At 48.7% G+C, this 22,483-nt stretch overlaps 1 protein-coding gene across 1 annotated transcript; it reads right to left on the bottom strand.

Annotated features, from left to right (window-relative positions):
* Positions 1–3,047: 3,047 nt before the first annotated feature.
* Positions 3,048–21,175, bottom strand: LOC144249746 (uncharacterized). The gene is made up of 9 exons (XM_077791917.1): positions 21,039–21,175; positions 15,540–15,727; positions 12,851–13,059; positions 12,260–12,375; positions 11,863–12,093; positions 9,072–9,186; positions 6,663–6,760; positions 6,380–6,496; positions 3,048–3,368 (listed from the first exon to the last, which is right to left on the bottom strand). The coding sequence occupies exons 1-9, from the start codon at positions 21,078–21,080 to the stop codon at positions 3,363–3,365; spliced, it is 1,122 nt and encodes a 373-aa protein (XP_077648043.1). The 5' UTR covers positions 21,081–21,175; the 3' UTR covers positions 3,048–3,362.
* Positions 21,176–22,483: the final 1,308 nt, after the last annotated feature.

Raw genomic sequence — 22,483 nt, 5'->3', positions numbered from 1 at the left:
GTGCATAGATGGTTCCAAGTGAAACGGTGCCATCAGCTCTGACAAGAGGTTCTGCTTCCTGCATGTTCAACCAGGGAAAAACCGCCACGTGTTCACTGAGAACAAAGCTACTTTGTGCACAAAATTTTTCTGTTTGCCCCCTACAAATGCATCTCAGGATGCACATTCAGGACACATTTCCTGCAAAATCATGACAAAGTATCATTGCAAAAGTCCATTCTGGTCTAGCATCACCAACATTAATTAGGAAATGAATTGCACAAGGTTTCATTGTATTCCCTTGGTCTCCTTCTTCTAAAAACTCATTGAAACTGCAAGTGCCTGACAGCAACCAACTTACCACTGACCAAGAGCACAGCTGTTTCCAATAGAAACTGTGCCTGCTAGCTCTCAGAAGCCATTGGATTTAAGGCTACTTCAGCCAGGTACAAAGCTCAATGGGCACGATGAGAAAAATGTCATTTCCTAATATGGAAGCTGCTTGCCAAAATTCTTCTGTGCTGCACTTCCAAAATATTCTCAGGAAGCACACTCAGAGCACAGTTTCAGCCCATATGCAAAGAGTGCTAGCAAGAGAGCCTTGGACCTAGGTTCAGCAACTTGGAGAACTGTGGGCCCACTGGGAAGAGCAATTCCCCAAGGTGGATTGAAATCCATTGCTCAATTGTTTGTCACAGAATTCACTTGAAATCCAAGTGCCTGCCTGCATTGAACTCGCACTGACCAATTGTACAGACGCTTCAGAGGGAAACTGCCACCTCTGAGAAGCGGTGGTTCTTCATGCCACTTTAAGTAGTGACAAACCCCAATGTGCTCACTGGGAACAAAATGAGCTCCTGAATGTTGAAGCTGCTGAGAGACTGCTTTACTTTTGTACTCCCAAACTACTCTCAGCAAGCACATTCAGAGCCGCGGTCAGGCCCAAAATACAATGTTGGCTGACAAGAGAGCCCTTGCACCCAGGATCACCAATTTTGAGAAGGCAATGAGGACTGCTGAAAAGAACAATTCCACAAAATTCCATGGAAACCCACTCTTCAGACCTTTCTGAAAACACTGGAAATGCAGGTTTCATGCAAGGAACTCTGTGTGACAGATGGCAAAGTTTGCCAAATGCAAACATGCCTACCAGCTCTGAGAAGCCCTTCTCATTCACACTGCTTCAACCAGGGAAAATCCCCATGTGCTCACTGAGAACAAGTTAGCTTGTGCCACTTGAAGCTGCTTCTACAAACAGCTTCACTTCTGCACTTCTAAGCTGTCCTCCTCAAGCCCTTTCAGAGCACAGTTCAGGCATGAAACACGAAGGGTGCCAGAAAGAGATCTCTTGATCTAGCATCACCAACTTTCAGGGGAAAAGAGGACCAGCTGAGAAGGTCCGTTCTCCAGAGTCTCACTGACATCCATTTGTCACACTTGTTTACAACATTCACTTGAAGTGCAGGTGCCTACATGAGTGAACTGTTTTTGATCAATGGCACAGAGGCTTCAATGTGAAAGCATGCCTGTCACCTGTAAGAAGCAGTTTTGCTTTCTTCTAGGTCACACAGAAAAAAACAGCATGAGCCCACTTACAAGAAAGTTAATCAACAAAGCAAATTGAAACCGCTTGCAGCAAATGGCTTCCATTCTCCCACTCCCCAGCTATTTTCAGCAATCACATCCAGAGTCCAATTCCAGCCCAATATAAAATGTGTGCTCCCAAGGAAGCCTGTATAATTGACATCACCCAACTGAGAAGATCAGTTCTCCAAAGGTTCATTGAAATCCAAAACTCCTATTTTTTCATAAAACTCATTGAAAGGCAGGGGCCTCACCTGCAGCCATCAGTGGTTGAATGATGGCACAGAGGCTTCAATGTGAAACCATAAATGTCAATCATTACAAGTGCTTCTGACACACTCTAGTTCAACCAGGGACAACCCAAAGTGCTCAAGGAGAACAAACTTTGTTCCTGCAAGTGGAAGCAGCTTGCACGAACTGCTTCAGTCAGGAAATTCCAACTCTTCTCAGCAAGCACATTCAGAGCACAGTTCTGGCCCAATAGAAAAAGGATCCTAGCAAAAGGGTCTCACACCTACAATCACCTTCATAAGGTAGCATCCCATCTTCTGTGTGGAAGTGGGTTTCTTCTTGGCCCTTATGCTGTGGAGGAGACCACTAGGAGCTCAGCCTCATGCAGGACCATCTGACCTGGACATTTTGCAAACCCTATGAAGCTCTCACACATGCTCAAATGCTACAGGACTTTGCAGAATAGTCCAGGCAACAGTAGACGTTCATTCATTGTCTAGAGTCTACAGATTCCTATATGCATGTCATTCATTATCATCAAATGCACAATTTTGATCAAAAAATCATATAGCTAGCTAGATAGATAGATCATTCCAATCTGAATCAAAAAAATCAGAAATATCCCCAAATCCAAAGAGTGGATCCCCATTGTGATGCTACCAGTGGAAAATTCCACAGCTGACCTCATGGGATGGTTCACAGTCAAAACACAGCTGCATGAAAAATATTACATGACATGACCTTCTGGTTATGTGGAAAGTTGCATGTGAAGTACACATGCATGTCTTCTTCAGACATGGGATTCATTTGCAAGACACCTTATGCAATTGAAAATACTCCAAAATGGGAGAAATCAGAACCACATCTCCAAAGTATTTCAGAAGAGACCAACTCCATCTGTGTATCTATCTCTCAGTGAGTGTGTGTGCTCTAGTGTGTGTGTGTGCTCTAGTGTGTGTGTGTGCTCTAGTGTGTGTTTGTGTGTGTGTGTGCTCTAGTGTGTGTTTGTGTGTCTTTGTGTTTGTACCATGATAGCCGATACTTCATTGCCCCCATTGGAAAACTGATTCAGATAATGCCATCTGCCAAACTCCTAAAAACCAAAGTTCTTGCTGATAGAATGAAACACTCCTTCCTGTTGGTTTGGATGTGTCCTTTAGGAATCACTGCTACATTTAGTATACTCAAATCATCACAGTAGATCAGGTAACAAAAACACATATATTTTAAAATAATAATATATTAATGGAAACAACAAATACAGGATAGAGTAACAACTGTGTTACTAAACAAGGTCAAGGACAATGGCAAACTATAGATTCAAACTTTGAAGAAAATAGTAATCATTGTAAATATTCCTGGGCTGCCTCAGCCCCGCCCAGGCACACAGCAGCAGAATGGTTTTGCAAGCATCCTCAGGAGGGCAGGAGCCTTCTTTGCAGGACGAGAGGGAGGTTGAGGCTCGATCCACCCATCATTCTTTTGGGAGAGGCTCCTTTTCCTCAGCACGAAGATGGGTTTTGTGTGAGGCTTCTTTGCATAAAATACGTTGGCCTGCGCTGGAATCCTCAGTTCTGGGGAGAGAGGGGTGTACAAAATAAGGTGGCTCAGGAGGTGCTCCCTAGGACACCCCAATATCTGAGAGCCTGTGCCAGAAAAGGCCAGAGCCACACACCTGAGAGCTCTCCAATTCAGCACCAATACCAACAAAGACAGCCTCCACAGTCCTCCCTGAGGAAGAACTAGGCAGAGCACTTCAACAGACCTAATGTCTGTTCCTACCGAAGGCTTTGGACTCCAGAACATTTCAGGTCCTCTTGCATCTGCCAAAGCACACCACTAGATTTACACCTGAAATCTCCCACAAAAGGCTCCTGTGCCGAAGATTCAGTCCCCACATGAGCCATCTTCATAGGTGGGTTTGGAGGGAAGCATTGGATGGTGAGTGCTCTAATGTCATCATGAAATTCTCATTCAAGATGAATACTCTACTGGGAGGTGGGAGAGACTGGAAGAAAGGTTGAGCATGGTTGGAGGAAGACCTAAACAGGGGTGCGCCCTGGGCAACAGTACCTTGTTCCTGTAGGCTCCACTGAATCCTCATTCTCCAAGTAGAGGTCCTCCTTCTCTTCTCCGTCTTTCTCTCTCTCCCTCTCTCCCAGCCTCGTTCTCTCTCTCCCAGTCTATGCCTTTGTGGCAAGGGCTGAGGAGCTCTCCACTGCCACACACTAGAGCCTTATGGACAGCCTCAGTGCACAACCAAAGAGAAAGCTATGAAACCCAGAGAAAAGGCCTAGGATTCCTCCTCTGAGTTATTTTCCTCAAGTATGGCCACAGTGAGGACGGGCTGACCAGCATGGATACAACATTAGAGCCATGCTTCTGCGTTGCTGGAGCCCACCTCCATGTGAACCAGGCTTCTGAGAATGGAGGCCACATCCCAAATGCTACCCTATTGAGAACAATGGTTCCAAAGACCAGCAAAGGGACTGCTTCCCTCCAACATGGTGTATGGTCCAGTGGTGCCATGACCCCAAGTGGGGGAATACAACAGCCCGCTTCTCCTTCCTCTGAACATGTGTTTCCTGTCGCCCTCCTCTAACCTAGAGCCTGTTCTCCATCCCTTCTGGGTTGGATGTGGAGATCTCTGCTATGAATTTCTAAGGCTACCAAGGCCCCAGATAGACTTCCTCTTCCATAGACTCTACTAACCTAACAGTAGGTTAAGATAAGAGACAAGTGATCCTAGAACTCATAGGGATGGTGGTCTTCAGCATACATAGGCTGGAATAATGGCTGCTGAGGTGTTTGGCTCACAAAAACCAACCAACCAACCAACCAACCAACGAAAAAGCGCTGGCATTATTATCAGATGAGTTCTGTGGCTACATGCTCAGGAAGCCCTCATCTGACTTTAGTTAGGAATCATAACCTGGCTATTGTGATCACTCCTTGCCTAGTGGACTCAGGTACAGAAGACCATGGAATTTATGCAAAGACAGATGATTCAAGCTGTCTCCCAGGCTGTGTTTTCTTCCCAATTACATCCTGTTACTGCTTGCTAGAATCCTGGCAATGCTCTGCCAAAGCAGTGGTCTTCTGGTCACACAGAAGGCTTTCAATCCTACTGCTTCAGTCCACAAAATGCCAGTTCCCTCTTTGGCCCATGCATTCCCATGTTCCTCTGAAACCACTCCTATCCCAGACCATGAAAGCATACTGCTCCTGGAAAGAGGCTTTCCTCCTCACTCCTCAAAGATGTCAGCTTTGGATGCCTGTTCATGTCCAGGGGAGGCACCTGGTGGGGAGCCACAATATCCACTGAGGTATACCATTGGACCTCGAGAACTTCCACCAGCAGAAGTGCAGTTGGCTTTGTGCACGAACCCAACACACCTGTTGGAGTGTTCTTGGGGGTCAGAGACTACTCTTTGGTGCTAAGAGTTGACCTGAGTCCACATTCTGACCCTTGCTCTCTGCTATCTGATTGTCTCACTTACTCTGACGGCGAGAGATGATTTGGCCCAGTTCATAATCCTCTGGATTCTCCTCAGTAAGGAAGTGGCGCTCGAGGGCCCTGCGGATGATGACAGGAGCCCTATCGTGGCAGGTCACCTGGAGCAGCATGGGAGACAGGCCTTCAGGAAATGGGCCTTGAAGTGACTACTCAAGGACAGTGGGCAGGTGCATTCTGGAGGCACCTCCACTCTAAATACAAGGGCAACATCCAAGACCGTACTACCTGAGGCTGGCCTCCTGCTCATCGCGTGGAGGCCATAGGCTACCAGCCCAATCCTTGTACATTGGACTTCCTGGGCCTGCCATTGCTATTTGTGGAGCTGCACTCCTCTCGAAGTGAAAGGACCCCACTACCTGCATACAGATGCAATCTCATCCCACAAGTTGGGAGGAATGGGACAATAGCCTCCAAGATCCCAGGTCTGCCCGAGGATGCAGATGGCATTGGGAATGGCCTAGGCACTAAACCTAGAGGCTTTGGTCTGGATTGCCAGGGCCCAAATCAGACCCAGGAACATGACCACACACAGGAGTGCTGAAAGATAGCCACGAGAGCTCCTGGCCTCCATTGGCTCAGTGCTGGCTGGGGTGTAGGAGGGCACCTCATCCGGCAAGGGTGGTCATTGGGTTACCTGGACATTTAGTGTGCTTGCTCTACATCCTTATCGACTCTGCAGAGAGACTCTCTCAGCTCCTTGTTCAAGGAACATGCAGAACCTCACACTGCTGTCCTCCTCCATAGACGTCAGCATCCCATACAGGGGAACCTGCAACCTAGTTCCTGTCCTATTCTCATCTGTCACCCATACCTGCTTCTGCCTTTGTGGACTGCATGCTGCCACCTGACACACAGACTCCCTCAGACATGGTGGTGGACAAGCTGCTACTCTCCCTCATCTCAGCTCCAGCCCTTCACACTGACCTCTCCCTTCTTGATTCCCATCTATCCTCCTGATCATCCAGAAACTCCAAATGCAAGAGGGCATGAGTAGTCCATAGTATTGGACCAGTGTCTGCTCCCCACCCAGGTGTAAGCACCAGGGGACACCCCTGCTCCCAGGCTTACCAGGACCTTCTTGGCCATCTTTGGACTTTGTGTTTCTAAGTGGACACGAATTAAGCAGGTGTCTCCCACCGGCTTGTGGGAAAGCGGCCTGGAGCACTTGCAGGTTGATTCTGAGAACTGTGGGGGATGGAACATCAGCAAACCCAGAAACAGAAAGCCACCCCAGCCTGTCAGTTGGCTCTATGGGCTTCTAGCCCATATGTCCAGGTGATGAGGCTTCTTATTTCCTCAGGTGGGAGTGGAATGGCAGCACAAGTACAGCTTGAATAAGGTAGGTGTTTACCTCCTTTCGCTTGACCTCGGGGCGTTTCTTCACGATTAAATATTTTACCCGCGGATGCATGGACTGATCCATGAGTGAGTGCTCAGGGACCTTGAATTCTGCAGAGCGAAGTGGAGAGAATTGTTAGGTGGCACTCAAGGATTATACCACAAAACACACACAACCCCTGAGAGTCTCCGCCAGGGCGAGCCAGCACCAGAATTGAGAACCCTCCTATCCAGCTACAGTGCCACCAAAGACTCCCTCAATGATTCTTCCCTGGAGAAGATGATGTACAGGATTCTAAACCAAAAGAGCACCTGGCAAAGGAAATAGCACCTTGGGCCCCAGAACTTCTCAGTGCAGGTTGGATTTGCCAAAGAGACACTGCTAGGCTTTGCATCAGGATTGGCAAAGGCTCCTGTGCTTAGGCCTTTCTCCCCAGGGCAGCCATGCTTACACATGGGCATTCAGGGAAGCGTTGGATGGTGGGTGAATTCATCCACTTGCCCTGGATGAATCCACTCATGGATGAATACGCAGAGGGGAGGTGGTATCCATCAGAGGTGTGTTGGGCATGGACATGGGAGGACTTCAGCAGGGTGGTACTCTGGAGAACTCTATTGTTTTCTAGGTTCGCTCTCCTTCCCCTTGTTTCTCATCATGAGCTGTCTGCTTGGTACTTGTATTCTGGTTCTTGTTCTACTTCTGGCTCTTCTTTCTGTCCTGCATCTTCTTGTAGTTCTTTCTGGGTCTTTTTCTTGTTCTTACATGATTCCTTCTTGTTCTTCTTCTTGTGTATCTCCCTCCACCCTTCCTTCAGTTCACCTCCTTCTTTTTCTTCTTCTTCCTCCTGCTCTTCATCGAGTGATCCTGTCCCCACTCAGGAGTTTCCTCTTCCTCCTCCTCCTCCTTCTCCTTCTTTCTCTGGCAATGGTGTGGCGTCCTCTGAAGAGCTCAAATCTATCACACTCTTCTGCCCAGATGCAGCCTGTGTTCAGTAGTCCAAGATGAAATCAGTTCTCAATCAATGACCAGGAGTGAAACCAAGACCAAAGACAAGTGACTTCCTTTCTTTGTCATTGTCATAGTTAGGAAAGACTTCCTAACAGACACCATATTCTGGATAGGCTTCTACCTGTGTAAGTCAGCACCTTATCTGGACCAGGATTGCTAAACTAGATTCCACCTCCATAAAGCTTCCCCAATGAAAACAAGTTATTCAAAATCTAGGAGAGGGCCAGCATCACTGCCACCCTCCTGCCATAAGGCATAGATGCCATCACACCTAGTGGGTTCCAGGCCCCCAGTAGTCCTCCCTTTTGACGTCTGTTACACACAAACCTCCCTTGGTCTGCAGCCTGCTCTCAACTGATGCTTGGGTTGAAAGTGTCTGTTTCTGAAATCACCTTCGTAGATTCTCAGTTTGGTAATTTCTTATTGACTGGCTTATTTTTGCACCAGGGATAAAACCAGAGGCACTTAAGCACTGAGACCATTCCCAGGCCTTTTTACTTGGGTACAGGGTCTCCCTAAGTTTCTGAGGCTGTTTGGAAATCCCCATCCTCCTGCGCTGCCTCACAAGTCCCTGAGATTCGCAGACACTGCCCCTTGCCCAGCTCCTCGCACCTCAGTCTTATTCATGTGTAAGACAGAGCCAACCCAAATGAGGTGGTGTGGGAAAATTGGAAAACTCACTTACATGCCCAACAGATGGTGGGTTCTACTGTGGACAGGCTGGGATGGTGGAGGCTAGGAGTGTCTTGCTCACAAGAAAGGAAAGAGCACTGGCATTGTGGACAGCTCAGCATTGTGGCCTCTGTTCTTCAGATGCCCTTCTTTGTTGCTGGAAGCAATAATAACCTGGCCATTCTGATATCTTCAGGAGATAGGCACCCAGGCACAGAGGACTTGGAATTGTTCCCAAAAGAACCCAAACAGGCTGACCCCTGGCCTTGACTTCCTCTTCACTGAGTCCTGTTCCCAGTTCCTGCAATCCTGACATTCTGGTGACTAGGCAGGACTTCTCATATCCTGGCCATGGATTGGGACCTGTGCTGCTTCTGTCCATAGCAATGCTGATCCAATCAGGACCCATGTTCTCCTCCTCTTCATTTGAAGGCATCCTTATCAGTGAGCCATAAACCAAACTGATGATGGATTGAGCCTCTCTCTGCCTTGCCCCTCATCGATATTAGCTTTGCATTGACAGACCAGGTCCAGGTGGAAACACATTTAGGGAGGTCCAGCAGCCCCCTGGGGCCTCATTGAGCACCTCGACATTGGACACGCCCATCACTGCACTTAGTTTCCTGCACCAGGCCCACCACACTTTGGTATTTTTGGGCCAAGGCCCACTTTCTCTTGGCTGTGAGTTATCCTGAGCCCACTGTGGATCATGTCTCCCCACTGTCTGATTGTCCTACTTACTGTCATGCCTATAAAGCATTCTCATCAGCTCAAAGTTGTCCACATCCTCATGCTGCAACAAATTTTGGTCCAAGGTCCTGCGGATGAGGCTCGTCGCCGTATCCACACAGGTCACCTGGATCAGGGTGGGACAAATGTCATCAGAGAATGGCTTTTAGAGGAGCTACCCAGAACACTGTGGTCAAACATTCAGGAGAAATCTCAGCTACATATACAAGGGCACAATCTTGTTATCCTGCTACCTGAGTGTGTCCTCCATATACCCCCTGGGTTCTTGCAATGTGCTACTAGAACAATCCTGGTACAAATATCTGCCTGTACCTGCCATCTCCCCTCCCCCTAGGGAGCCACATTCCACTCAGGTCAAAGGACCAAACTGCCTATGCACAGACACACTCTCATCTCACTGAGACGAGAGCAATGGGCCAGGGATCTGGCATCAAGTGTGCTTTGGGGTGCAGGCTGCCTTTGTGGGTGGAAGAGGCAGATGCACTGAGAATTTTGGTCCTGACTGCCACTACACAAAACAGACTCAGATACAAGAGTGTGCACTTGAGTGCTTCATGATAGCCTTGAGAGGCCCTGACCTCTGAAAGCTCGGTGCGGGTCTGGTTGTAATGATGTACTTGACTCAGCACTGGCAGTCACTGAACATGTCTCCTCTGCAGCTGGACACCTGCAGCATTAGCGTGTCTACTGCACATCCATAGAAATTCTGCCAAGTACCCCTTTAGCTCCGCATTTACATACTTGCAAAGGCTAACATTCAGAAGCTACTGAGAGCTATTACCAAGTAGGAATGATGCATTGTAATCCTTGCCAGCGTACCCCATGTTAAATGGACTTGCCTTGGAAATTTGCTGCGACCTTGCTTGTGTGTTTGAGAACGGCATTCATTAGCCCAATGTCTCCCTCTACGGCATCGTGGGCAAATACCCGGTATTCTATTCCTTTGATTTCTAGTTTTGTTAAAACCTCCTCTTATGGGACAACTCCTTTTAAAATGTCCTGTTTGTTCACAATTATAGCATGTTTCTGGCCTGGCATCTAAAGCCTGTTGTACTGCAGCCGCCAAGACTTGCCCTTGTTCATTAACATCTCTACATAATTTAATATATATGTTTAAATCTTCATGTCTCCATGGTCTAATAACCTCTCTGCAGCAATGATTTACTTGGTCATAAGCCAGTTGTTTTATTAATGGCATTGCTTGTTCTGTGTCACCAAAAATTTTGGCGGCCGTTTGAATAAGCCTATCTACAAAGTCAGCGTAAGGTTCATTAGGTCCCTGTATTACCTTAGATAGCTGACCTTGTAAATCTCCATGTCCTTGTAAAGTCTTCCATGCCCTAACTGTTTCTGCAGCAATCTGTGCATATACAGCAGGATCATATTCAATTTGTTGCCGCTGACCCTCATAAGGTCCCTTTCCTAACAACATCTCTAGATTTCTTTGAGGGTAACCGGCTGCTGCATTTCGCCTAGCTGTCTCCATGCAAAATTCCTCATTGGCAACTTTCCATAACAAATATTGTCCTCCATTTAGCACAGATTTACACATGCTAGCCCAATCTGCTGGCGTCATGTCCAAGTTAGTAATGGACTCCACCATGCTTACCGTGAAGGGGGCTTGAGGACCATAGGTTGTTACAGCCTCCTTTAACTGCTTCACTGTTTTAAATTCTAAAGCACGGTGAATTCGCTGCCCTCCTACCTGTTCAAATACAGGGCATGCTAATCTTTGAGGTCCTGTCTCAGGATCCCACTTATCAACTACGGGGTTTGAGGGCCACTCAGCTGTCTCCATCGGCTGGGCTGTATATCAACTTTAGTGACACTAATGTTAATAAGTTCTGATAACCCACTACCATCGGACCAGCCTGCAGGAAGTATCCCCGTATGGGCCACCAAAAGCCAAATGCCAATGTCTCGGCTTGGCACAGAATCACGAGCCACCACACAGCTTTGTAGGTTCAAACAGCAATTCTTAATTCTGGATCTCACACCAGCCTCCACACACGTTCAGGGGCAATCCCCATCCCCCGCACAATTCACGTCCTAAATACTTTCTCTCCAGGAGAACTCAGCAGGAACTCAGGCAGCAGGCATGCCCTACTCCCAGCAGGAATAATCTTCAACCTCCAACTTCCCTAAAACTCCTATTGTCACGCCCTAAATGCAAGGACGGGGATACTTCCTGCAGGAATACACCCTAATCCTGGATCCACCCTGGTGATTGAGCAGGATCACCTTTCTCAAACACACAAGCAAGGTCGCAGCAAATTTCCAAGGCAAGTCCATTTAACATGGGGTACGCTGGTAAGGATTACGATGTGTCATTCCTACTTGGTAATGGCTCTCAGCACGAAGCTTTGGCATGACCCCCCAGGTGATCCCGACCCCAAATTCCTACACCTAGTCATGCTAAGGAGGTTCTCTTCCCTGCCACCAGGAACACATCCCCTCCTACACATGTGACAAGTCACTGCCACCTCCTCTGCTCCAACCTCACTCATTGAGAATACCAAGTTCTAGGCACTGCAGCCTGCACCCTGGACATATCTCTGCCTTCATCTGTCCACAGCACTTCCGTGTGCACTTCTGGCCTGCAAAACCCACAATACACAGACCCACTCACCACTGGAGCTGGGCATGCTGAGGCTCTCCCTCCTCAGGTCAAGCCCTTAAGACGGACCTCTCTCTTTATTTCCCACCACAGCCCCGGGGTTGGCTGTGTCTCCTGCCTTCCACTGTGTGGACACCCAGGAGGCAGCCCTGCTGTTGGGCTTACCAGGATGCGCTTTGACTCTCTCAGGCTCTGTCCCTCTAGGAGGATATAAACAAAGAAGTTGTCTTCCACCTGCTCGCTGGAGTGAAGCAGTGAGGAGCTGCTACTGGTGACTTTTCTCATGCAGCACTCATTGCTTTGGGTGGCCTGGGGCAATGATCCTGCAGCCACTGCAGAGTTGCTGCTCACAGCTGCTGGGATCCTGGATGCCACTGCCACAGAAGGCTCCAAGAACTGTGGGGGATGACAACATCAGCAAAGCCCAGCAACTGCACCCCACCCAGCCTGGCAGTTGGCTCTGTGGGCATTCTACAACATCCATCCAGAACCTGAGGTTCTTGTCCCCTTGGAGGATGTGGAGTGGCACCAGGAGTAAAGAGTGAAGAAGGTGGCTGTTTACCTCCTTTGGCTTGACCTTCAACGACTTGCTGGCATCTGTTTCTCGAAGAAGAAAGTCATAATGCACTCCTCCAACCAGGCCGTAATATACTTTCGCATCAGCAGGGACCCTCAGCTCTGGAGAGGCAGGGGCAGAGGTGTGGTAGGTGACACTCAAGGAATACACTACCCAACATCCCCCACAACTGAGAGCCTCTGCCAGCTCAGGTCTCACACACAGACCTGAGAACCCCCCGAATCCAGCTACTGTTCCACCAAAGACTCCCCACTGATTCCTCCCTGAGGACCCTCTATGCACAGGAGGTCCACTACAGGAACACCTTTCAAGGAAATAGCCCCTTGTACCCCAGAACCTCTTAGTTCACGTTGGACCCACCAAAGAGAAACAGCTAGACTTTGTATCTGGATTGGTCCCCAAAGACTCATGTGTTGAAGGTTTTCTCCCCACTGCAGCAATGATCACAGGTGGGTTTGGGGAAAAGCACTTGATGGTGGGTGCCTCCACCTTGACAGTGGACTCATCTACTCATACAGGGCTACACTAATTGGAGGGGTATGGTTTGGAGGTGTGTTGAGGTACTTAGGTACTCACCCCGGTCCGCCTGGCTCTCAGGCTCTGCCTGGCTTGATCTGCCATCTTCAACCTGGGCCAGCAGGTGGTGTGCTTGGTGCTCCAGGTTAAAGCCACTCAGGAGGAGCCACATGTACGGCAGCAGCTGCTGCAGACTCAGAGAGCCTGGAGGCTGATGGGAAGCCTCGGAGTAGAAGTTCACCCAGGTCCCCAGGAAGGAAGATGAGGCACTGTGGGGAGGCAGGTGTGGAGTCAGCAAAACCCTGGCCTTGCCTTCGCCACGGCCTCCAGAGCAAACCTCTGACCCTACCCTCCTGAACCGTCCCTGGTTCTGAACACACCAGTCCACCTCAGGCAAGACACAGTGGCTGTACAGGCAGGGTCAGGACAGGTCGCTACAGGCAAAGAACCTTCAACGAAGGAGCGCTAGATCCATGGTTTGACCAGCTCTCCCCTCCTCTGGGCAGGCCTGACACTCTTCTTCCTCTTGGCTACATGCTCTCCAACCTGGAATGCACCTTCTGGGAGTGTCTGTCCTCCTGCCCACTCTTCTCGGGGCTCAAGAGACACCTCCTCCCCTGGCGTGGGCTGCAATGCTACCTCATTCTCTGTGAGCTCTCACTGAGTTCCCCTGAGTAGCGGTGGACCTCTCTTTTCCCATGAGTGCAGACCACATCTCTGTGGCCCTGGGGGAGGACAGGGAGGTGTGGTGTGGGGGGATCCATTATCCCAGGGCCTTCCCCAGAGGACCCTGACTCCACCTACAACTCCCTGCCTTACCCCTCCTACTGTTGAAGCCCCACACCTTACACTGCAGGCAGAAAACTGAATTGGGGAGAGCAGTCTTTCCTCAGCCTTCCCAAGTCAAATCACCTTGCAGGTCCCTATTCTGGAAACAGGAGCCCACCCTCTTGACCCCAAGCCCATTCCATGTTGAAGTTGGTCCAAGGGTCCACCATAGTCACTGAAGAGGACAACGTGCAGTAATGCCTCATGGAGTCAGGGATGCAGTCACATGTAGGGTATGTACTCATGGCACCTGCGGTTTAGGCTGACCCCATGAAAAGGGACACAATGGCAGTCATTTGCACCCCATTTTTCACTGAATTATGAAACGTGACTGGAAACGTGTCTTCACACAGTGGGTGCTTTCTCCATGTTCACCAGTGAATGAGCCCAAACTTCTGATTCCCACATATCTCTGGGTGTGGGAGCTGCCATGTCCAAAGCCCCTGTCCAGCCATGTCCCAGCTAGGACGCTCTGTCCCACTATGTATACTAACATGTCTTTATTATTTTTTTTTTTAGTTCCAATAATGTTGAACATATTTTATTGTTTTTTTAAAAGATTTATATTAATTTGTAATTTGACTTATTACTAATATTCTTGAAGTGTTAGTGATTAGAAAACATGTTCTGTTGTACCTCAGTGATTATTAAATGAATGAAATGAAAGGTGTTTTTGTAGTACACTTCATATCACCATATGGGCTAAAGAAAACTTGAATGTTCCAGTGTGGGATCCGCCACTTCATAGTTGGGTAACCCTGGGCAAACTCTGTCATCTCTGCAGAACTCCATTTTTTTATTGGTTTTTCAAAACATTACATAACTCATGACATATCATCTTTCATACATTTGATTCAAGTGGGTTACGAACTCCCATTTTTACCCCAAATACAAGTTGCAGAATCACATTGGTTACACATCCACATTTTTCCATAATGCCATATTAGTGACTGTTGTATTCTGCTACCTTTCCGATCCCCTAATATCCCCCCTCCCCTTCCCTCCCATCTTCCCTCTCTACCCCATCAGCTTTTGTTCAATTATCTCCCTTGTTTTTTTTTCCTCTTTGCCCTCACCATATCTTACATGTAATTATGTGTAACAATGAGGGTCTCCTTCCATTTCCATACAGTTTCCCTTCTCTCTCCCTTTCCCTCCCACCACTCTTCTCTCTTTAATGTTAATCTTTTCCTCATGCTCTTCCTCCCTGCTCTGTTCTTAGTTGCTCTCCTTATATCAAAGAAGACATTTGGCATTTGTTTTTTAAGGATTGGCTAGCTTCACTTAGCATAATCTGCTCTAATGCCATCCATTTCCCTGCAAATTCCATGATTTTGTCATTTTTTAGCGCTGCATAACACTCCATTGTGTATAAATGCCACATGTTTTTAATCCATTCATCTATTGAAAGGCATCTAGGTTGATTCCAGAGTCTAGCTATTGTGAATTGTGCTGCTATACCACCCTTAATGCGCCCGATCTCGTCTAACATGTCTTTATTAACCCAAAAGTGCTTTTCCCAAGGCCCGAGTCTTGAGACGCCTCTGGCACAGATCTACGTTCTTCACAAAGCCAACATCACACCAGAAAGACCACCTGGCCTCGCTGAGTCCACCTGGGAATGAGCTCAGTGCACACCATTGAGCTGTGATGCCCAGTGTGTGGGGACTGCTCCACGGACCTCTGTGGATCAGCTGGAGTCAGGATGGTTTCTCTGCCTGAGAGGGGAAGTTCACTCCCCTTGCAAGGCTGTGGCAGGCACCTCCAGGACTCGTCCCATTCGGGGCTGACATTCCACTATGAGTGTGGTCCTCTATCTCATTAGGTATCACAAACCTTTGGGTCCCTGAGAGGTACATGGCAGCCCCAAGACCCAGGCATGAGGGGGCTACACACTTGGGCTTGGTGGTCTGGTGCTTACCTTGGGAACAAGAGATCCAGCACCTGCTGGGTGGGGATGAAATCCCAGGAGATTAACCCCATGTTGCTGCTGGAATGTAGGTTCCTCCCACAAATGACAGGCAGGAGCTCATTCCTAAGCTGGTCCTGCCTGTAAGGTTCAAGGCTCTGAACCCTGAAGGGCTCCTCCGTGTTCTGATCATTTTCACCCTGGGTTGGGACCAAGAATGGTGGGTTCAAAATGGAAATGGTGACAAACAGAAAAATGACTTGTGCCAATACACTAGAGTCAAAGCACAATGGGACAGTTCCCATCAGTACAAACACACACACACACACACACACACACACACACACACACACACACACAGTCAGAATAGGAGTCCTGGGCCATTCATCAGGGATCAGACTAGAGGGCCTGCTGGGCTCACCTGCCCTGTGCTACTCACTGTTACTCTTGAGCTCCTCTGCGACAATCGCCAGAGGCTCTGGCGTCTAAGATGAAGCCTCATCCAGTGTATCCACAAAAGGGCTAGTTGGCCCCCCTGAGATTCCTGGGAGCCTGAGGCTCGGCATTGTTTGCAACCACAGGAGAACATCCTTCTCACTCCAGTGCCTCCAAACAAATGAGCTTGAATGGCTTGGTCAGTGAAGTGGGTGCCTGGATACCAGGGTTCCATGTTCTGTTTGATCCATTGTCAAGGCAGTGATGTCATTTCCTGTGCCCATACCTGAGCCTCTTTTCACATAAGACCACTTTCAAAAGCCCTATGGGCTGCTGATTTCCCCTCCATGCCTACCCATATAAGGTGCGCATGTGTTCACCAACAACTACCCAAACATCCCCACCAGCATCTGCCCTGCTTGGTGCCACTAGAGTTCCAGCTTGGAGCCTTCAAAAATGCATTCACAACCAGTCCTTCCCTCTCAGCAGCTTTTGGACCCTGGTCCCATCATTGTGCAACTCATGGTGTACCCAGTCTTTTCTGGAAAGTAGGGTAGCATCTAATCTCTAGGGTTTATTGTGTCTATTGGCCCATAACACCCTCTGTTCTCTCTGAAACCAGAGATGGGACTCACAGGTGGCTAAAGCACAAATGTAGAGATGGGACAATCACAAGAAGGGGAGAGACAAAGAATGCACCCTAACTCAATCAGGCCTGTGTCCCACACAGGGACGTGGCCAATGTCCGTCCCATCATGGCTGCAGTTCCCACTCTACACCATGGCAAGTTGGAGGGGACTGAGATGCAGAGGCTGCTCCCCTCTGCCATACAACTTCCCAAGGCTTCTCCTAAGATTTCAAAAGGGCCAAGTGTGTCTAGTGTTGGGGTCTCAGAGAGACTCCGAGGTACCACAGCATCCTGCTGCCCAGAACCGGTTCACCCCTCACCTCAAGGGGACTCAGCCTCTGGATTCATGGGAATTGAAGTGGGTACAGGTGATGGGATATCACCTCCAAGACTGAGTTATGCCAAGTCCATGACCCCTGTCTGCATCCCTGTCTCCAGCACCACTCCCCCCTCTCTCTTTCCTCCTCAGAGCAAACAAATCCATTTAGCAAGTGTGTCCTGTGATAAAGACATGACGGTCACCCATCCTCTCATTACAAAAACACTGAGGCTCAGCCAACATGGATCCTACCAGGAACACAGGCATAAACTCAGAGTCCGATCCTCCCAGCCGAGCCTCGGTGGAGCCTGGACTCCCAGCTTCCTGAGTCAAGGAAACAGAGGTGCCTAGCCGAGCCACCTTGGATGCAGCCGCACACAAACTGAACTCATCAATGCCCCTTGCTCTCAGTTGTGAGTAAGAGGGGAGGGTGTTTCACAACCCTGGACATCCAGTGCAGTCTCCAGGCTTTGGGGTGTGCCCTGGCCTCTCTCTATCTGCCCAGGCCCTCCAACCCACACTGGCCTCTTACCCAACCTCCTCCTAGGGCCAAACTCAATCCTGCCTCTCAATTTCTGCTACCTTCCCCAACACACTGCTCCCCAAAATGAGCAGGGCTGGCTCTCGGTTATCATGCTGGTGCCAGCAGCAATGCCACCCCACTGACATAATTCTGAGTCCCAACCTAGGCACTCCAGCTGTCTTTGCCACACCTGGCCTGTTTGGGCTCTGGCTCTTGCTCTTTTCTTTCATGTGCATGTGTTTTGAGGTTTTGAGTTTCTCCCACTGCGGAACTGCAGCTGTGGCAGGGTAGAGCTCATGAGGGTGACATTCTGAGCCACATCCAATCCCATCAGGACTTTTAACTGGGGTGATGCTGGAACACAGTGATGAGTGAACACATGGGAGGTGGTTGGACCCACCTTGCCTCTGAGTGGTTTCCTTTCAGGACAGGAATGTAGGGATGGGAGCCCCTGGCGCGGGATGCTTTGCACAAGGCGTGACCACGGGCTCTTTCCTGGCAAAAATGGCTCCACTCAGCATGGAGAGCACTGTCATTCCTGGTGGCTAACAACAGCCCTGGACCCCAGAAAGGAACCCACACTTAAGTTTTACGTCTGAGTGTGCGTGTCCTCGAGGAAATGAGGTCTCCTGATCCCAGGTGCAAAGGGGTAAGTCCTCTAACTCCAGGGGCCATGAAGGGACATCTGAGTTTCCCTCGTCCTTCTTTCCCTCTCTGAACCCAGGGTGTCCTCACACTAACCACAGTTAGGACCCTGGCCTCATTCCCCAGTGAGGATCATTAGGCTCCATAAAGGACAGTCTCTAAGATGCTCAGTGGACCAACACCCTCTGCACAACCCATAGCCCTATTCACCCAAGAGGCAAGAGGATTTCTATTCAGGAAAACCAGGAAAGGGAGAGCCTTTCTCAAGGACACAAGGACATTAGTGAGTGAGGGAGTGATTAATGGATGGAGAACTATTTCCAACACCAACTTCCAGGAGCATATATGGCCCTTTGGAGAATTCTGCAGTGTGTTGGTGATTAAGGAGAATGTGTGAATTCAGGGGTCACTAGGTCCTCTCAGCCATAAGGAGGGAAACTGCCATAAAGGAACTAGGACAAGGGTGCGAGGAATGCTCACTGGGGGGAGATCGGAAGGAAGGAAAGTGTACTCATTAGTAAAGTGTCGCCTGAAAATTCTTAGCCAGCCAAAAGTCGTGCGAACTTGTGTGGGAAAAGAGTCTTTGCACAGTGATGAAGCTAAGAGCTCACATGATGGAACACAGCATCAACTGGGACCAAATCCAATATCTGATATTCTTGTAGGAAGAGGAGAGTCTGGACCCAGATACCAGGGAGACTTGGGGATACCAGCTATGTGAGGTTGGAGCCAGGGCGGGATGCCCATATGGGAACCACAGATCATGGGCAGCAATAGGAGAGTGGGCAAGGGCTGGGAGAGTTGGGGAGACAGTCCCCTTGAAACCTGGGAGGGGTTATGGCACTGGGACAGCCCAACACCTACTGTGTTGAGCCTCTGGAGCTCAACGGAAGACACTTCCTCTGTTGTCGGCCACCCAGTTAACAGGGTTTGGTTGCAGCAGCCTAGGACCCAGATGAAGGTCTGAGCATGTTGGCCATGCAGGTTGGATCTGGACCACAGACACCCTCATCAGAGATTGTAGGGTCTCAGCCCTGAGGCAAGACAGGCACTAAGTCAGGCCAGGTGGGGAAACGGATAGGCACACACTCTGGGGGCTGGTGCCTGTGTTACTGGGAGGACTTCTGATCCCAATTCCCTGATCTGCTGCCAACACAGGCTACAGAGGAGGGTACAGAAACACAGACCACGGATCTGCCCCACTCAGTGGGCCCAGGCCAACACCACACCCAGCAGCCTCGTGCCATACCCAATGAGTCTCGAAGCGGCCCCCTCTTCCCATCCTGAGAGCTCTTCCCTTCCTCATGTGCCAATAGCTCCCTACTGTCACTGGCAATATCTACTCTGTGAGATGTCAACATCCGTGGGTACTGTTCTCTCATCCCAGGACAGTGTGGTCCCACACACCCTGGTGAAATGGGCCACCTGGAGGCTGGACCTGGAGGTTGTTGAGGCTGAATGGCAGCGGTGGTCCTCTGGCACTTAATATTATTTAAGTTAAAAAAAACAAAAACAAAAACAAAAAACGGGTCTTGGTGCTCAAAAATGTTTGATTTGCATATTCTCATCCCCTAACCCCAATATTTTCATTATTTCCTCACATATGAAATCTTACTAGCATAAAGGTAATTTCGTATTAAACAAAGTGGATTGAAATAACATTGGTAAAAATAATCAATCACCATACTTTCAATTTTTGTTCTGCTTTCCTATTAGAAACCACTTGGATACAAGAGAACAGAGGACAGACTCATGGAAATGCTTGAAATGACAAGAAGCTCCCACTCAAGCTCAGCATTCAGTCCTGGACAGGGTAAGACCAGGCCACTTTGACATCTGTGCCAAAGAGTCTACCAGACAGAATCCTCTGACTGATCCCTGACTGAGCCATAGGAACTGGCTAGAAAAGCCTTCACATCCTCAATACATTCTTCACGTCAGAATACTGGACAAGCATTGATATCCATCTCTCGTTAACTTGCTCCCCAGCCAACCATTCTTCAACAAATTCAAAGGAGTAACTCATGCAAGCACACAGAAAGGGGTGTTCACTACACACATCCACGTGCGAAAAAGACAACTGGTATTTCTTGTTTGGGCTATTTCAAATGAAATCACTTCTGCATGACCTCCACAAACCAAAGGAAAATATTTGTGAAATTCCCATGTAGAAGACAAGATACACTTGCCAAGGAGGCAGTGGCAAGAATTTTGACACTCCAAATGTAGAGTGTGTGTTTAGGAAGCAGTCACAGTTTCCATGAGAGAGTCCCATGAAATCAATTAGGAAGATCCATGCTCTAGCCCTACCATGCAAGTGATGTGACTTGAAAGAGTCACTTAGTCTTAGTAACCATCATCACTAACAACTAAGTCAATGAATAAAGGTCCTCAGGTGTCAAGCTACAAAATGTGGGATGAGCATGGATGAGGATGGGTGGGAGAAGTCTCCAACTCTAACACAATTAGGGAAGGATGTGCTGACCTCAAGTGGCTGGGGGGCTGGGATCCTGCCACAGAGGGGGATTCCAAACCTCACATCCCCTGACCCAGGCCAGAAGACCAGGTAGAGTCCAAGGACCCTGGGGTGGCCCAATGGCAATAAAGGTCAAAAGGAACTAGGGATCTGCCTGGACCCTCAATCCCCTACTCTGAGCAGGGCTGCATGACGAGGCCAGAGGCCATCCACAGCAATCTGCCTTTACAGGAAAACTGAGGGACTGCAGGCTACCTCTGGCTCACTGAATCAGGGTGGTGTTTTCATAAAGCAAGACCACTTCCTCACATTTGACCAGCAGCTCATGCGCTAACAGCACAATGGCTGGCTTGACCCAGGCCCTGAGAAATGAAATAGAAAATTCATAGCAAACACATCTTTAGCTCTTCCACATCATCAGGGGGTGTGATTCATTTCCGTCAACAAACAGTCTGAAATGGTGTCTAAACATGCTGGGGACTCACCTCTGTGTGGAACTCTTCAGGAAAAAGGGGATCAAATCTCATGAAGCAACTCTTCTCTCTTCTAGCCCATGGGCAATGCAAGGAACCTGCATGATACCAGAGGCTCACTTCTCTCTTCTCATGTCTTCTGGAAAGGATTCATTAATGCTTCCTTCAAGGTGAAGCAGAAGCCCGCATTCTCAGCTGCACAGAAGTGTCTGAGGGCACTGTCTCCCTTAAAACCCAAGAAGAAAAAACAGGTCATTAAACAGGCATATGGATTAGAGTATGTGATCAATGATCCTCCCTGTAGCCTTCCACATGACTCTCTTCCACATTCACAGAGCAATGCTTGGCCATTCTCAAAGACCAGGCGACCATGATGCTCATCACCAGGAAGTCATTAAAGGACTCCAACAGAGCAGCATGGATTGCAGAAGGTGGCATACCAAGGATCTTCAGCTCTGCTGCTACAACACAAGAGCCTAACTTCAGTATTGACTTTCTGCCACCTACCAAGTATGATATTAGTGTCAAGCACAACATGCAGACATGCCAGTAGCAGGTGACACCCCACATCTTGTCAAGTGCAAAATGTCTCGGTTCAGACTGCAAAGTTCCATGTGGAGTTCTCCCCATTCTAGTGATGGTCTCCTTTGACTTCTGTCCATGTCATTCCTGGAAGATCCCCCATCCTTCCTGCAACACTTCCACATCCACTCTTACTCCTGACTCAAGCCCTAGCTCAGGAGTCCTTTTGCCTTGAACTCTAACAGCATCTTGTTGGGCCATTCTCCTGGAACATTCCCCTTCCTCATCTGCATCACCAATGCCTGTGCCTGCAGAGCATCCTCTCATGGAATGCCAAGGTCCTCGGCAGAAGAGCCTGGGTAAATGTATCCAAATCCCCTCACAGTGCAAGGTACAGTGCCCTAGGTATAGTAGCTGAATTCCCTAAATAGAAGATCAGGTATCATATGCACAGGGGGTTTTTCCTCCATGGTGTCTGGTTATGGCATGATGGAGGGGATGGGGGGCCAAAAGAGTGACTGGGAGATTGTGGTGGCAAGACCTGGGTACAGCACATCATGTTTCTAAGTAGGAATATAGACATCCTTTCCTGCCTGGTGATCAGGGCAGGGGACAATAACAGAGGGCAAATGTTCTTTCTAGGTTAGAAGAATAGATCGTCTTACTTCACTCAGAACGTGACCCCCATGAAGGTTAATTTCATGTATCAACTAGATAGGTTAACGGATATACCCCAACAAATATCTAGTTGAAGATTTTTTGGGGGGTGTGTCTGTGAAGGTATTTCTGGAAGAAATTAGCATTTAACCTATAGATTAAGTAAATGAGATGGGCATCATCTCATTTAGGGTCTAATAGAATAAAAAAGCAGAACACTGATCTGTCCTGAGCTCTCCAGTTCTCAGGCCTCTGAACTATCCTATTCACTTCCCTGG

The sequence above is a fragment of the Urocitellus parryii genome, chromosome 12 (genome assembly GCF_045843805.1).
Source record: "Urocitellus parryii isolate mUroPar1 chromosome 12, mUroPar1.hap1, whole genome shotgun sequence".
Classification (NCBI taxonomy): domain Eukaryota; kingdom Metazoa; phylum Chordata; class Mammalia; order Rodentia; family Sciuridae; genus Urocitellus; species Urocitellus parryii.
The sequence above is the reverse complement of the archived record's forward strand: the minus strand, read 5'-3'. Positions and strand labels throughout refer to the sequence as shown.